Genomic DNA, 15,039 nt, shown 5'->3' on the forward strand with positions numbered 1-15,039 from the left:
CGGAGCCGATGCCCAATCTCGCTCTTCTTGTCATGTTTCCAGAGGTGGCGCATCGTTGACGACTAATTGCTGTATTGATGAACTATCCAAGCCACGGCAATTTGTCAGTACCAAGTCATAACAAGGGTCGCTAGACGTACGGTCGACCTTCCTGAACCTGATGGTCCCAGTAATCTAGAGATTTACACTTAAGTTCGTACCTATACATCAGGGTGGAATCCACGTTTGCACCGACACGATGATGATAGCTTTATCCGGAATCTTCCGCCAGTTGTCTACGATATCCGTCCAAAGGAGGTCGAACCAACTCTCGTCAGGCAAAGGGGGAGGAGAAACAACTTCCATCTTGCGATGCAACTGGTATACCCTTTATCATGAACATATAAGGAGAAGCCCTGGGAAAGACATGAGGTTGCAGTGAGGCTCCATTATCGCGATCCTGGAACTTAGTACAACCATGTTCAAGATTCGACGAGAGGCGCCCGCCACTGAGTACTGACAGCTTGCCTACACGTGTTCTACAAAATGTTGAGTCCGACGCCGGCTTTGTTTGTTATTTTAGTCTGGCACATCGACCGCTCCCGCTTTAATCGACAACTTGGTGACCACGAAAGATGTATTTCTCTGGTCCGACAAGGTACCAAGAACCACTGATGATACAAGACGAATACATGCTCGATGCTAAAAATTAAATATCTTGAGAGGATTCTAAATATTCTTCAATGAGCCATATTCATCGGGGAGAAGAACTCAAAACTTACGGATCTGGCCTTCTTGGAGAAGAAGAACTGCATGATTCGCCGACCAAACGGAATCTTCAAGGATGCTACCTCTTTAAAAGTCACCTCGAGTTGTTGTCGCACTTGCTCGTATTGATTCTTCAAATCCGCCGCCAACGTCGGATTGTCTTGCCTCTCCGCCTCGTCGTACAGCTCCTTCAACAACCTCTTCTCCTCGTCGAGCTGTTTCTGGAGCGTGTTATACAGCGTCTTGCCTGCCCCGGTCTCGCTCAACTTCTTTTGAAGGTCAGCAAGCTCTTCCTGGAGGAGCACTGCTTCCCTTTCTAGTGGCTCGTACACCCTCCCGATAATAGCCCATGCCGAGTCGAAGCTAGCCTCGAAGCGAGCAACCTTGGCCTTCTTGTCGATCATGTCTTTCCAGAACTTGCTCTTGAGCTCGTCTTCTCTTTTGGCCCCGACGTCTTGTTTTACGCGGCCCCACATCGTCGTAACGAGAATGACCCTGTCCGCAGCGGCAGTCCCGCACAACTGAGCAAACATCTTCAGGTTCTTCAGCGGTGTCCCAGCCATACGGTTGTCCGAAATACGATGCATGTAAATGATCCCCGCCAGCTTGACCTGATTGTTGTACCTGAATGGTCGTTTAAGTGACTTCTTACAGTGTAAGGATTCTTGCGTACGTTTCCAGAAGCCAATCAGCTATCATTCCCAGAACCCTAGTATCAGACATGTTTGTATCGTCGAATCCGGGCGTATCGACCAAGATGACGTTGTGCGTGCCTGTTGTGATTCTGATAGGCTGCACCTTCGAAGTGCACGACTCCAGGTTGTGGCCGATGAGGTCCTTGCTAGCTTTCCTGCAGGCGTAGCTGATGAACTGTTATTCTGCGGTGAGCAATATTTCATTCTATCGGAATGAGTCGCCGCTTACTGTACTCTTTCCTGCGCCAGTCGGGCCCATGACGCTGTAAATCATCACCAACGGTCAAAATGTCCATTCACGGAAGATTTATGGGATTTTACTCACGCGATCACAATGTCTTGCGAGTTCACCGACTTTGTTTTGACTTTTTCGGTAGCTACGGATTGCGACATCACGGGTAGCGATTCTGGGCGTGTATGGAACTTGAGATAGGTCAACTTGCAATACTCTTATACACCCCACAAATAGCCCAGCCTCGCGCGGATGACAAGAATGCCTCGATGCCTCTCTCCCGTGAACTATGGGCTCGAGGGTAAGGCATGCTACATGCTGCATCAACATGCACCTCGCTGATCGATATCGCCATCCATCATTAAAAGCGCCGCATAAGCTCCAGCACGAGGATAATGCATGTTTACTGAATCTGTCCCATCTCTAAACATACCCGATTGCACAAACTAGCGCTACTGTTGAAGAATAGTGTCCGAAGCATGTTTTAGACAACCTTCCTTCTCGCCCACGTCCCCTCCTCCCGGCAGTTCCCCCCTTTCTGCTTAATTCCCCCCGGTTCTCCACACATCTGCACATCTTATTCTTTTATCTACGCCTACCATCAACTACGGTCAATGCAGACCCCACGGCGGGTCCGTTCTTTGCCGCCTGGCTGGACAATCGATATCCATCGTAGAACTGAAACTATCTCTGTTGTAACGGAACAGCCTCCAATGCGCCCCATTTCCAAGGACGACATAATCATTGCGTCAGTTCATCGATATCTAGTCATGCAACTTATTAATATATCCTTCTTTTAGCGTTATGGGCCCGACTGGAGCAGGGAAAAGTTCAGTAAGTCCTTCATATGGTGTCGGCGGTCTGTCGAGATTTACGCGACGGGGGCAAGTTCATCAATACAGCCACCAATTCCTCAGAGGCCACGGTAGGCCACAATCTAGAGTCATGCACGCAGGAAGTGCGTGCTATCAGCTGTCCTCATCCCAAGTCCGGTCGCAACGTGGTTCTTGTTGATACACCCGGCTTTGACGATACGGTTCGAACCGACACTGATATCCTGTCAGCAATTGCTGACTGGCTTTCAACTACGTATGTTAGTCTAGCGTTCGTCTAGTAGTCGCACGCTAAACTTTACGATAGCTATAGGGACAAAATAACGTTGTCCGGGATCCTCTATCTTCATCGCATATCTGATAACAGGATGGCGGGTACGCCGATCAAGAATTTGAACATGTTTAAGCAACTTTGTGGCCAGGATGCCCTGGATAACGTCATCCTCATGACGACCATGTGGACCGAGGTTGCGGAGGGTGTTGGGGAGAGTCGAGAGTCAGAGCTTCGAAGGAACTACTGGAAGCCGATGATAGTCGGGGGTTCGAGCACCACTAGGTTCGATGGCACCCATCTGCGGGCTTGGGAGATCATTGACGCCCTTGGCACTGGACCCAAGCCTCTACTTATCCAGACAGAAATGGTCGACGAAGGGAAGACGCTGCCGGAGACATCTGCCGGGGCCGTCCTCCTTCGATGGCTCAGCGAGTTCATCCGAGAAATCCGAGATCTTATTCGTCGCATCGACGCGCAACTACGTGGTATTCCGAAAGAAGATATACAATCCGTAAATACTAAGCAGGAGGAGAAGAATGCTTTGGTGTGCCAGCTTAACGAGGCATCGACAAAGCAGGCCAATCTCGAGAGTAATAGACGTCGCGGGTTAAGGCGTCGCTTCTCTATGGCCATGCATACGATACGAAGTCCGTCTCCTGCCGGCCCTACTCCACGATCTACAATACTCGATGCAAGGTTTTCGAACGCCCAAGAAGACGAAAGTAACGTGTGGCTTCCCGTAGTTTTAGCTGCCCTAAGGCATGCCAGGGATATCGCAGAAATCCCCCCAGTACCATTCTTGAAGGGTGCCTGTCGCATCGCATTCACTATCGCTGAAGCTGTAAATGTACGCCTTCCCTCTCCTTGTGCTGTTTGAAATCCCTCAGACTTTCGTTGCAGTCTCTAAAGAACCACGGAAATGCTTTCCAAGCCATTTTACAGAATTCATCAGAGCTTCTGTCCACAATCGTCAAGCAAGCTGCGGCAGGAGAGCTCCCAGGGGACGCAAAAGATACCGTCGAGAAGCTTACTAGGCAGGGTCACCTCTGTTTTCGTTAACCGTACCGCTAATACCCACTAGGGAGCTAGAGAGGATCCAGCCGATAGTCCACAAGGCCCTCATGCGTAGTTCAGTGCAGCGCTATTTCTTAGATGTCGCCGAAGAACAGTTACTCAAGGAGTGTGAGCAGCGTATACTACAGGCGTATAGATTGTTCCAAGTACGCCTGCCATTACCTTTAATTTTCTCATAATTTCTTAACTTGTAGCTTTAGGTACGATCTATGGTAAACCTCCAGCAAGCCGTTGCACGAATTGAGGCACAGCTCGCCGTGGTTGCCTTCGAGCCTGCTTTCAAGGCCATCTCTCCGGCGTCTCACATTCACCGGTGCTGCTCGCCAGAACCAATATCATCCGCGAACGAGTAACTGCATGTAGCTGACGCTCATCTTTGACCGGTATTGCTGGCATTCACTCTTTCCTGGATTCCATTGGCGTTCTAGCCCAAATCATACCACCATGTACATATTCAACTACGCATTATAACTGTATTTTAGCCCGCCGCCAAACATGCTCACTTATCATTCGACCGTAACCCTTTTCTCGAAGTTCAGTGAGCTTGGTATGAAACTGGGCGCGTAAGAGGTTGTATCGGTCCACTCGGGTCGACCACTCGTCAGGATTTAAACTCAACGTGCGGAGGTCATGCAGAGACTTGGTAAGTTGTTCGGCTAGGGCCTTCAATTGTCGAGCGTCGCTGCCACTCGGGTCGTCTGAACGGAGACGGTGGATGAGCCGTGCAACACCTGCAGCGACTTCCGCAGCGAACTCTACATTCGCTCTGCATATAACATCATCGAGGAGGGCCCAAGCCGGTTCCCGGCAGTCATCGTGGCGGACAATCCGCAACGCTCCAGGGACATGACTCCTTAGAAGGTTAAATTGGTAGTTTCCTTTCTCTTCACCGACATCGTTCCACATCGTTGTCACGAAAAGAGACGGAGGTAAAACGTTTTTGCGGCATAGTGAGGAGGCGCAGATCTTTCGCAAAAGGGTGCTGAGCTGCGTGGGTACCATCCGGTTGACTTCGATACGATGCAGGTAGATGATGCACGACAGGGTATCCTTCTTGACGCTGAATGTACAGTAAAGCTTCAGTTAGTGAAGTGGATCGAGATATATAGTACGTACCTCATCTGCTGCTCCATACCGCGAAAGCCTCCCGGGTCTGGAGAAACGTGATCGTCCAAACCTGGTGTATCGATGAAGACTAGTGGGCGGTCACATCTCTTTGGATCGAATATCTTCACCGTTGTCACGTTGTGGGTGCAAGGATCAAGCCCATGACCGACCTGGCACCCTTCACTCCCAGAAAGAGCGTTTATGAACTTGAACAACCATGATGCGTGAGGATACACGATCCACATGAATTAGGCAGCAAGTAATCACATACAGAGCTCTTGCCACTTCCCGAAAACCCCATGATACTAATGTCGATTATTTATGGCTGAGAGGCGTCATATGAGCTACGCACGCTATGTAAAGGTCGTCTCCTCCCTCTCGAGCCATGTTTGTCTACAGTCATAGACATTGGTGGGCTAAACCAGTAGGAGAAACGAGCTTACTGTTGACCGGCTCCTCGTAAACAGGCTAAGCACTCGCGAGAACCGGTTCCGCTGAAGATGGGAATTCGGGACATCGGGAGAGGCGGGTTTAATTGCGTCCTCGATTATGGACCAAGCTGATTGGTAAGTTCCGTCGAAGCGATGATAGCGGGATCCAGAGTTAAGCCAAGATTGCCATTGCGTGGTTTGCAACTCTTTCTCTCTTTGCTCGGCTTTCGTCAGGGTTGAGAGCGGAGCCCGAGCCCACATTGTAGTGGCGAGATGAACCTTTTGGTTGAAATTCTTACCCAAAACACGCTCGAGCATGCCTAGATGTACGAAGGGGGAGATGGTAATCCTGGGGTCGGAGATCTTCCCGAGGTAAAGAACCCGTACCGCGTCACGCTGGAAAGAATAGCTGTAGAAGGAATGAAGATGATAAAGGAGTCAAAAGAAGATTTCCACGCACGACGTATCATCAAGCCAGCGCACAAGTAGGCGTTCGGAATTGCGAATGGTTTGTATTTCGTAGTTGAACGCGGGAGCTTCAACTAGAAGAATCTTCCCCGAGCCGTTCCTCGGATCGATGATGGTGGCAGCGAGGACCTCGCGAGTAGTAGACTCTAGACCATGCCCAACGGGTATCGCGTTGACATCTTGGGCGGCCGCGTTGATGAACTGGTTCTCAGGTGAATCATAGGACTGTCAATACTCTATATGGTCCTCCTACCGTGCTTTTGCCCGAACCAGTCAGACCCATAACTCTGAGAACTGAGGATGAGCCAGAGCTTCCTAATCATTCAGGAAAGGCTTACATGACGACAGCTTCCACGGCGCAGGATGTGGCAGCTATATCACCGGGCAATTTGCTATTGTTTCTGAGAATTGGTAGCCTCATCGAGTGCTCAATAGATGGGGATGATGAGTGAGATGAATATATCGTAACCAGCTAGGCCATACGAATGAAGGAGACGAAAACGCGGTGTGCAATGATGCCAACACGTGGCTTGAGATTCGATCGTGGACCAGTGCAGCATGCTGTAGAGCGTCTGTCAATGCGTCTGTCGCGCTCCAGATAACACACAGAAAACATGGAGGAGGTGTGTATTTGTGATGATACGCGTGTATGGATACTATATCATACACGACCGGAGGCTGTCTAATAAGAATGATGTTGTCAATCAAGGTCGCATCACTCACCCAGGCCGTTTCTACTGCTGATACTGTCCCCGATGGGAAACAAACATTCCAAAGTCAAAGCAGATATCAAAATAATAGTGTACGCACCCTTTGCCTCTATTAAGTGAAGGAGTCCTCATGTTGCAAGATAGGCTGCTAGGACCCAGTGGCTCTGGTAAAAGCACGGTACGTCAACGTGTAATCGCAAAAGGGCGCAACATCAATCAATCACTAGTTCATCAACCTAGCTATGGGGAGGCCCGTTGTAGCAGTTGGCTCTGGTCTTGCTTGTTGCACTAAAAAAGTGCAAAGAGTCTCGTGTACCATGCGAGGAGACTCGAACAAAGATGTCTTGCTGGTGGATACGCCGGCGTTTGATCATGATAAACTCGATCTCCCCCAAATTGAGGACATGATACGCAAGCAGCTAAAAGATATGTACGCCTCTGTTCATGTTCCTAATCATAAGTTCTATTAAGTAACTGACGATCATTCCAGGACAAAAAGAAAGATCGATATAACCGGCATAATATATTTTCATCCGATTACTGCTAATAGGTTGACGGAAGTCCCCAAAGACCACATAGGTGTCTTCGAGCGCCTGGTGGGCAAATACCCTGCTCGAAGAGTACTTCTCGCAACTTCGGGATGGAAAGATCTGAGGGACCCACAGAATCTTGGGAGCCAACGAGAGCTTCAACTACATCAGGACTACTGGAAGGAGATGCTGGATGGCGGTTCGAGGATTCTACGTTTCGAAGGCACGGAGGATTCCGCGTGGCATTTAATACGAGCTGTATTAGCCTAGACGCTGTACTTGCCTTCTTTCGTTTTGGAAGAAGGAAGGGAAAGCAGATGCAAGAAGGGGCGAGACGTTTTGAGACCGTCGGCAAGAATGGCATCGTGGGACAATCATGACTCTAGTTGGTACCCAGCGTGGCTAGTTGTGGCTGTTGCCGTCCTGTTCTGCCTTGCCTTTACAACGTTGTCAAAATTAAATTTGAACGTAGTATTAAAATGCTTCGACTCATGTTGAATTTATCTTTTAATTCGCGTCAAACTCGTCGTTTTCTCATTCCGCTCAACCATGTTCAAGTTTGGGGTAAGCATCAACGACATCAAGAGTGGCGACAAGATTATAGCGTGCGTACGCTGCAATGTCACCGTTTCTTGAAGTTCTTCGCAGCTGACTACATAATTTAGTGTAATGGGTCCCACTGGCGCAGGCAAAAGCACGGTTGGTACATCCGCTAGCCTCCATTCGGCTGCACCGAATGAGTCTACCCTCCCAATTAGTTCATCGACACCGCCGTGCGACAGAACGGACGGCGTGTTGGACACGATTTGAAATCATATACCGCAGACATAGAGACAGTAAGGTACAATGACGGGAAGGAGGACATTGTTTTCGTCGACACACCAGGTTTCGACGACACGACGAGGTCCGATACCGATATCTTGAAACTGATTGCCAGCTGGCTGGAAAAGACGTAAGAGATGTACACGGCATCTTGCGAATAGCGACGGAACACTAACCCGGCGTCAGGTACAAAAAGCGCATTCTCCTCACAGGCATCATCTACGTCCATCGAATAACGGACAACCGAATGTCTGGAGCTCCTCTGAAAAATCTTCATCTGTTCGGCAGTCTTTGTGGCGAGGCCGCAAGCCCAAACGTCATTCTCATAACGACAATGTGGTCAGACAAGGTACCCGCAGACGTCGGTGAACGAAGGGAAAAAGAGCTCGTCGAAAAGTTCTGGAAACCGATGCTCGATCTAGGGTCTGACCACATGCGATTCATGGGTTCATACGAATCCGCTTGGAACATCATCCGTGCTGTCATCGCAAGGGCCGAGGCACGGCCCGTTCTCCTACAACATGAACTCGTCGATCTCCACAAAGTCCTCAGGTATGCTTCTCCACCCAATATCTCCTGCCACCGCTTACAGACGCGGATATGTTAGGGAGACAGAAGCGGGAAAGACGCTCTATGGTGAACTACTGCGCCTCCTCGAGGAACAAAAACGTATCGCCCAGCAACTGCGGGAGGAGGTTTCGAAGCAGAATCATACGAACCCTGCACTGAAAGCGGAGCTCGACAACCAATTCAAGCAGATTGAAGGGCTTCTGAATGCGACCGTGAAGCAGATACAGGAGATGAAGATCCCTTTCGCCAGCCGAATCAAGTCATTTTTTTCTTGGAAGAAGGCGGCAATCGTAAGTCACAGTCTACAAATACCGTGTACCTTTCAGTGACACTAAGTATATCAGCATCCCGTCCGTGTATAGAGAAAGACGACTCCAACTGGATGCCTTCCATATTATTGCTATTATGCCTGTGCTTTCCTCCGTTTATGTACCTTTAGACATTATTCTATACATTTATGTGATATTTTGCGCAGTGCGGCGTTTGATGCCCCCGTGTGTGGTCTAGGCGTTGGGTTCATGGCTTCACGCAGAGTTCCCGATTGGACCTCGAGGCTCTCGCGAGGCTATGAAACAATATCGAGGTGTCTTGCTCAAGGCTACATTGTGGCTAGAGTACGTACGGAGTCCCCTCTTCTTCTGCAACTTCTCGCCGCTGGTATCATGTTACCGCTCAACTGGAAAGTAGGTCAGAGACTTAGTGAGGGAGATACTATCATTGCGTGAGTGAAGTCTTTGTAAAACTGGACACGTCCTCTCAATCGTTATCCATCTTTTAGCGTCATGGGACCGACGGGCGTTGGGAAGAGCACCGTACGTCGACGCGACTCGAAGGCTGAATTGATTTGTTCGGCTCAAGGAGTCACAGTTCATCAAATATGCCGCTGGGGAGAAGAACGCCGTCGTCGTCGGCCACAATCTCGAGTCATGCACCTCCGAGGTTCAACCTATCAAAGTAAAACGCCGAGAAGGTGGAAATCCCGTCATACTGGTCGATACTCCGGGTTTTGACGATACAAAATTGCCTGACACCGAAATATTGAGAAGAATTGCCGTATGGCTTCAGCAAACGTGAGTGCTTGCAATCGCGAGTCAACAAGGGGCCTGAAGGTGTTTTTTGAAATCAGCTACCAAGATAAGGTCAGGTTAGCGGGGATCATCTACATGCATAGGATATCGGATAATCGCATGGCCGGCGCACCTCTGAAAAACCTCGCGATGTTCAGTCAACTGTGTGGTACCGCTGCCGCCGAAGGTGTAGTGCTTTCCACAACAATGTGGGGTTCAATCAAGGACGGCACTGGTGAGCCTCGAGAGGAAGAGCTGAAGGCAAAATTCTGGAAGGGGATGCTTGATTGCGGTGCGAAGGTATCACGTTTCGAACTCACCCAGGAATCGGCCTGGGAGACCATCGACGAGGTGCGGAAGTCGGCAAATAAAGCAGCGTTATTGCTTCAAGAAGAGATGGTAGAGCTAGAGAGAAGGCTCAGCGAAACACAAGCGGGAAAAACTTTATACAACGATCTGCTGAAGCGACTCGACGAGCAGCGGAAGATACTGCGGGACCTCCTGATTGAAGCGCAACGCGACCATTCGGCCAACCCACAACTAGCAAGGGATTTGCAGCTCCAACACGATGCGACGAGGAAGCAGATTGATGATATATTTAGCCAAGTACGGGAGTTGAAAATTCCGTTGACCAGGCGTATCGCGCAGCTGTTCAATTTCCGGAAAGCCCGTGCGGTAAGCCTCACAGTTCCTTGTGTCGATGTCTATCCGAAACCTCTTTTCAGGCTCCAGTGAAGACAAAGCAGTGAATATGACATACTGAAGGAGGGCTGTCACAACTATGCATACTTATGAACAGTATCGAATTTTAAATCTTGATGTCATACCATTTTGTTTGCAACGAACCTCTTCTAGTGCATTACCTTCACTCAGTCAAACAGAATCGAAGCGAAGGGAGGAGTGGTATTTTAAGCGCTGCCAGCGCTTACAACTCGTCACTCCGAATTAATCACCATGTCGACGATCCGCCATGCATCCTCCTTCGTTCCGAAGAATCTATCCAAGCGCGTTCCACCCGCTATCATGTTCTTCAACAAATTGTCCCGTAGCTGTACTTCCCTCTCGGTTGCCGTTTCCTCATCCACCATCGCCGACATAGTAGTGGCGACGATAGTCCTTTTTGGCCACCCGCTCCCTCCTAGCAGCTTGAGGATCCGGACGTATTCCTCCGGACGTACCGTGACACGGGGGTCACTCAAACGGTGCAAGTATACCAGGACATCCGCTTGCTTTGGGGCTCTGCAGCGAAGGAATCGTCAGTTCACCGACCAATCACAGTCGCATGGTGTGCAATTACATCTTGTACGCTTTGTCTATCAGCTCCGCCGTGTTTTCTTGAAGGTCTAGGCCAGGCGTGTCGATAAAGATGTACTCCTTCCGACCCCTCATAAAATGGACAGACTCGACGTCGGTCGTTACTGGAGCCAGTGAATTGTCGGGCATCCCCACGCATTTTAGCCTGTCTTCGCCTATCGCCGCGTTTATAAACTAGATACACCTCATCAATTCTGCGTTTACACCTACTGGAGCTCGATGACCTTACCGATGACCTGCCCGATCCTGTTGGACCAAGCAATCTTTCCGACCATCAAACACTGTCAACGCTGGAATCTCTCCACGTACATGATGACGGTGGCGTCGTTCTGTTTACCACGTAGAACCTTTTGCACACTCTTAACCCATTTCCAGTTCATGGTGAATGTCTAGGATATGACGGTTTGTAGCTCAAAGCTCTTGCGCATCGTAGTTATTATCTTGCACACGCGGGCAATGCGAGGCAATGGCGAATAACGATCAAGGCTGAATGGGTATCTGCAGATTATCTGATCCAGCGTGTTTTACATGAACGTGAACGAATCCACCCTCATCTCGGCTTCTACCACCACGCTGCAATGTTCGATGGTCAACGCCGATGCCCCCTCGTGCCTTCTCGAAGCCTGTCATAGTACCTGATGGTGCCGGCGCGGACGGAGTCCCTGATCATATTCTATCCAACGAGGGTACGTATTATATCCCTGGCGGATTCAGACGTATCGTGATAGCGCATGACTCGAGAACCTTGCGAGGCCATTGGCTTCCAACAGCCATCCTTCAATTCTCGCTCCCTCTTTCCACCCGTTTCTTCATCTATATTCGCCCACATAGTCGTTGTGAGGATAACCTTATGTGCAGGCTGGTTGCCGCCGCAAAGTTCATGGAAGGTGTCGAGGTGCCGAATCGGATTCTCTGTCATCCGTACGTCGGTAATGCGATGGACGTACAATATTCCTGCAACTTTGATTTGGCGTTTATACCTGCTCTTTGTCAACGCGCCGCGGTAATAATTGCCGACATTATTCACATACATCTCCTTCAGGCCCTTCTTGATCATCTTCTCAATGTCGGCAATCTTGACGTTGCCATGATTGAACGCGGGCGTATCGACAAGGGCGACCTGCCGACGAGCACCAGGAATAGGGCATTTCACGATTTGAACCTCGCTTGTGCAACTGCTCAGAGTTGTCCCTACGCGAGCGACGTCTTCTCCCAATGCGGAGTTAAGAAACTCAGAGTATGGTCAGTGACGTTCAGCCCGCACAGTTGACCGACTAACTGTACTCTTTCCCGCCCCGGTAGGCCCAAGCAACCTTGTCCATCTTCAGTCACCGACATTTTGACAACAATGAAGGACACATACACAATCACGTCGTCATCTTTTGTCACTCCCTTCCCGAAAATATTTCCCATAGCCTCTAGTGGATCGTTATATACAGAAGAGTTGAACTTCTCCTTGATGTAGCCTGCTCGTATATAAAGCATCACTCGAGCCTCGAGGAGGCCTACTGCGCAGCTCGTTGCTCAGACGTGGCGCACCAACATATCCCGGAATATCGTTTCAGCACCCTCGCCTCGCTTGGTTTCCGCGAGTTGCCAGCCTTCTTATCAAAGAACTACGAGCGCCGCACAAAATGCCAAAATTGCAGTGAATGATTCCAAGGGTTCTATGTGTGGTGTATCATCTGGACTCGGATTGACGCGCATGCCCCTGGCCTCGAGGATTCCATGTGTCTCAGCGTTCCGCAACCTCATATACAGGAGTCGATGCGTATAAGCGGGCACCCCGTCATTCTTTGACAATATGCTCTGGTTCCATAGCTCAAATTCCGAACAAACCTATGTTATTTTGTGAGTAACATTCCCCCTTCTTGACATATTTCTTCTCTGGCTTACTTTTCTTCGTGATACGTGATGCAAAGGATCCTGGGTCTAGCAGGTGATGGGAAATCCAGCGTGAGTTGCCTACATTTATCGCGTGATCGGAGCAGCTAACTGATTAATCCACTCAGTTTATCAACGCTGCCACCGGGAAGCAACAGGCCGCAACGTCCAAGAGCCTTCAGCCTTGCACAACCGCGGTGAAGGACTTCGTCTGCAAGCGCTCTGGCTCCAAATTCGTCTTCATCGATACGCCAGGGTTGGACCTAGACGAAGGGAAAGATGTTGATGCTAGCGTCGGACGCATTCTTGCAAGGTATTTCCTCGCCATATGCACTGGGCACCAACTTAAACCTTCCCCCACCAAGATACAAACGCTCCTATGTGGATGCGATAATATACCTCCATCATTCAACTCGGAAGGTCATCACGCGGCCACCTGAGCCAAGCAGCGTAGTGACTAAATTTCAAACCCTGTGTGGCCCCGCCTGGCGATCACGTACGATCCTCGCCGTGATGGGGGACACTGCCGACACTGTTCGGCTGGAAGGCGCTCTTCAGGCCATCTACTTTTCGGGTATAAAGGTTGCACCATTTACCATCAACGTTCAGGGCGGTGGAGATGCGTGGAATGTCCTTGACCAAGTTATTACTGTGAAGTAGACTATATAGTGCCACGGTTATAGCTGGATTATGCATTATGTCTGACCTGAGATGTAAATAGAGAATAGGATCGCTTGCATGAGATTGCAAAGTGAATAAGATACTGAACTACATGAAATATGGTGTCTCCTTGTAAACCGCTACTATCGCCTCTTGAATGTCAGGAAACCCAGTCGAGAAGTAAGGAATCGAAGGAGACGTTTCCCGATTGGGATCCTCAACGCTTCCATGTCGCGGATAGTCACCTCACCCTGCTTGCGAAGATCCTCGTACTCCTCCCTCAACGCGTTGAGAACCGTTTCATCGTCGTGACGTTTCATCGACGCCCGTATCTTCTGTAGCGTATCGTGCTGGCGGGTGACGAGCGCCTGAAGCTTGCCATAGAGCTCTTGTCCGGCTTTTGTCTCCGGAAGGCCCTGCTTCATGTCCACTAGCTCTTCCTGCAGCTCGACGGCGTATCGTTCGTTATGAGTGTTTACAATAGCATCGATGATGTTCCAAGCTGACTGCTCAGTATTTTCGAACCGCATCGCCGTGGAGCCCTGGCTAATCATGGACTTCCAGTAATGCTTCTTTAGCTCCTCCTCCCGTTGCTCGCCCGTCTTTCCTTCGACTTCGTCCCACATCGTCGTTGTTAGGATGATGTTTTTGAGGGCGTTCTTCCCACAGAGCTTCTCAAACATATGGAGATTTTTGAGAGGGGTTCCTGCCATCCGGTTGTCGGAAATGCGATGGAAGTAAAGGATACCTGCTAGCTTGACGTTGCGTTCGTATCTGTTGAGTTAGTGTCGGCATTCCGTCAATGAGATATGAATCTGATCGCATACGTGATTTTCAACCAATCGGCAACCATTGTGAGTATTTCGATGTCTGATTTGTGGGTATCGTCGAAGCCCGGCGTGTCAACGAAGATAATGTCCTGCATACTGATTTCGAGGGATCGGAACTTTATGATCTGGATACTCGAGGTATATGACTCAAGTTCGTGACCCACACCCGTCTTGTTTCCAGTCGCAGTGTTGATGAACTAGTCAATACTCAGTAAGTAACGGACGGGTGCTTCTTGCGCGGATCGGCAACTTACCGAACTCTTCCCCGCCCCCGTTGGGCCCATCACCCTAAGTATAGATTTGAATAGCATCAGGTGGACGACTACGTTTGACTTACGCGATAATGATATCTTTCTGGTCAAGCTCGTCGGTGGTCACTGGGAGGACATTACCGTGACCCATTTTTCGTGCCTTGTAGTTGTCTGATCAGGGGAGTCTATTTCGTAAAATGACCACGCACCTTTATCCGACTGAGCAAGCCTTTGGGACGGTGGTCTGCCCGAGCACTACGAGTTACATCAACAATGTGCTGGTCAAGCCAAGGGCTAAGAATCCCATACTCATGACTTATCCACGTTAGTGAGCGCGTACATCTCATCGTGTCAAGTCGAACTTACTTATTGTCGTGGTCCATTCGGACGTATGAGTCGTGGGCTAGCGCAAAAGTACTTAGCACGAGTAAGATCGCGAAAGGGATGGCACGCCCTCTCTCTGATGAATCCTAAATACCTGGCACGAGGTCCCCAGGCGCCGGGCCTTCTCCTCGAGGCGCGTTTCCTTGCCTGATTGTT

At 49.8% G+C, this 15,039-nt stretch overlaps 9 protein-coding genes across 9 annotated transcripts; 4 read left to right on the forward strand and 5 right to left on the reverse strand.

Moving 5' to 3' along the window:
• Positions 1 to 681: 681 nt before the first annotated feature.
• Positions 682 to 1,835, reverse strand: PC9H_002662 (uncharacterized protein; the record flags this gene model as incomplete). The annotated part of the gene is made up of 5 exons (XM_036772297.1): positions 682 to 708; positions 762 to 1,371; positions 1,421 to 1,617; positions 1,672 to 1,705; positions 1,768 to 1,835. 5 exons carry the CDS (start codon positions 1,833 to 1,835, stop codon positions 682 to 684), a joined length of 936 nt encoding a protein of 311 aa, XP_036625943.1.
• A 552-nt stretch (positions 1,836 to 2,387) lies between these two features.
• Positions 2,388 to 4,208, forward strand: PC9H_002663 (uncharacterized protein; the record flags this gene model as incomplete). The annotated part of the gene is made up of 7 exons (XM_036772298.1): positions 2,388 to 2,422; positions 2,475 to 2,508; positions 2,564 to 2,763; positions 2,815 to 3,628; positions 3,682 to 3,820; positions 3,871 to 4,001; positions 4,056 to 4,208. The coding sequence occupies 7 exons, from the start codon at positions 2,388 to 2,390 to the stop codon at positions 4,206 to 4,208; spliced, it is 1,506 nt and encodes a 501-aa protein (XP_036625944.1).
• A 112-nt stretch (positions 4,209 to 4,320) lies between these two features.
• Positions 4,321 to 6,282, reverse strand: PC9H_002664 (uncharacterized protein; the record flags this gene model as incomplete). The annotated part of the gene is made up of 8 exons (XM_036772299.1): positions 4,321 to 4,915; positions 4,972 to 5,168; positions 5,234 to 5,267; positions 5,315 to 5,355; positions 5,406 to 5,802; positions 5,854 to 6,062; positions 6,115 to 6,148; positions 6,200 to 6,282. 8 exons carry the CDS (start codon positions 6,280 to 6,282, stop codon positions 4,321 to 4,323), a joined length of 1,590 nt encoding a protein of 529 aa, XP_036625945.1.
• Positions 6,283 to 6,616: 334 nt separating this feature from the next.
• On the forward strand, positions 6,617 to 7,371 carry PC9H_002665 (uncharacterized protein; the record flags this gene model as incomplete). Its single annotated transcript, XM_036772300.1, has 4 exons — positions 6,617 to 6,663; positions 6,716 to 6,749; positions 6,799 to 7,001; positions 7,062 to 7,371. The coding sequence occupies 4 exons, from the start codon at positions 6,617 to 6,619 to the stop codon at positions 7,369 to 7,371; spliced, it is 594 nt and encodes a 197-aa protein (XP_036625946.1).
• Positions 7,372 to 7,650: 279 nt separating this feature from the next.
• Positions 7,651 to 10,309, forward strand: PC9H_002666 (uncharacterized protein; the record flags this gene model as incomplete). The annotated part of the gene is made up of 10 exons (XM_036772301.1): positions 7,651 to 7,706; positions 7,767 to 7,800; positions 7,860 to 8,053; positions 8,110 to 8,475; positions 8,531 to 8,783; positions 9,001 to 9,107; positions 9,272 to 9,305; positions 9,352 to 9,563; positions 9,620 to 10,235; positions 10,286 to 10,309. 10 exons carry the CDS (start codon positions 7,651 to 7,653, stop codon positions 10,307 to 10,309), a joined length of 1,896 nt encoding a protein of 631 aa, XP_036625947.1.
• Positions 10,310 to 10,495: 186 nt separating this feature from the next.
• On the reverse strand, positions 10,496 to 11,254 carry PC9H_002667 (uncharacterized protein; the record flags this gene model as incomplete). Its single annotated transcript, XM_036772302.1, has 4 exons — positions 10,496 to 10,799; positions 10,858 to 11,048; positions 11,104 to 11,137; positions 11,184 to 11,254. The coding sequence occupies 4 exons, from the start codon at positions 11,252 to 11,254 to the stop codon at positions 10,496 to 10,498; spliced, it is 600 nt and encodes a 199-aa protein (XP_036625948.1).
• A 293-nt stretch (positions 11,255 to 11,547) lies between these two features.
• Positions 11,548 to 12,359, reverse strand: PC9H_002668 (uncharacterized protein; the record flags this gene model as incomplete). The annotated part of the gene is made up of 4 exons (XM_036772303.1): positions 11,548 to 11,854; positions 11,906 to 12,105; positions 12,154 to 12,187; positions 12,238 to 12,359. 4 exons carry the CDS (start codon positions 12,357 to 12,359, stop codon positions 11,548 to 11,550), a joined length of 663 nt encoding a protein of 220 aa, XP_036625949.1.
• Positions 12,360 to 12,678: 319 nt separating this feature from the next.
• On the forward strand, positions 12,679 to 13,418 carry PC9H_002669 (uncharacterized protein; the record flags this gene model as incomplete). The annotated part of the gene is made up of 4 exons (XM_036772304.1): positions 12,679 to 12,725; positions 12,797 to 12,830; positions 12,887 to 13,071; positions 13,124 to 13,418. The coding sequence occupies 4 exons, from the start codon at positions 12,679 to 12,681 to the stop codon at positions 13,416 to 13,418; spliced, it is 561 nt and encodes a 186-aa protein (XP_036625950.1).
• A 143-nt stretch (positions 13,419 to 13,561) lies between these two features.
• PC9H_002670 (uncharacterized protein) lies at positions 13,562 to 14,882 on the reverse strand (the record flags this gene model as incomplete). Its single annotated transcript, XM_036772305.1, has 6 exons — positions 13,562 to 14,192; positions 14,246 to 14,445; positions 14,503 to 14,536; positions 14,586 to 14,659; positions 14,709 to 14,814; positions 14,866 to 14,882. 6 exons carry the CDS (start codon positions 14,880 to 14,882, stop codon positions 13,562 to 13,564), a joined length of 1,062 nt encoding a protein of 353 aa, XP_036625951.1.
• Between the last annotated feature and the right edge of the window lie 157 nt (positions 14,883 to 15,039).

This window comes from Pleurotus ostreatus (genome assembly GCF_014466165.1).
Source record: "Pleurotus ostreatus strain PC9 chromosome Unknown scaffold_11, whole genome shotgun sequence".
Lineage (NCBI taxonomy): Eukaryota > Fungi > Basidiomycota > Agaricomycetes > Agaricales > Pleurotaceae > Pleurotus > Pleurotus ostreatus.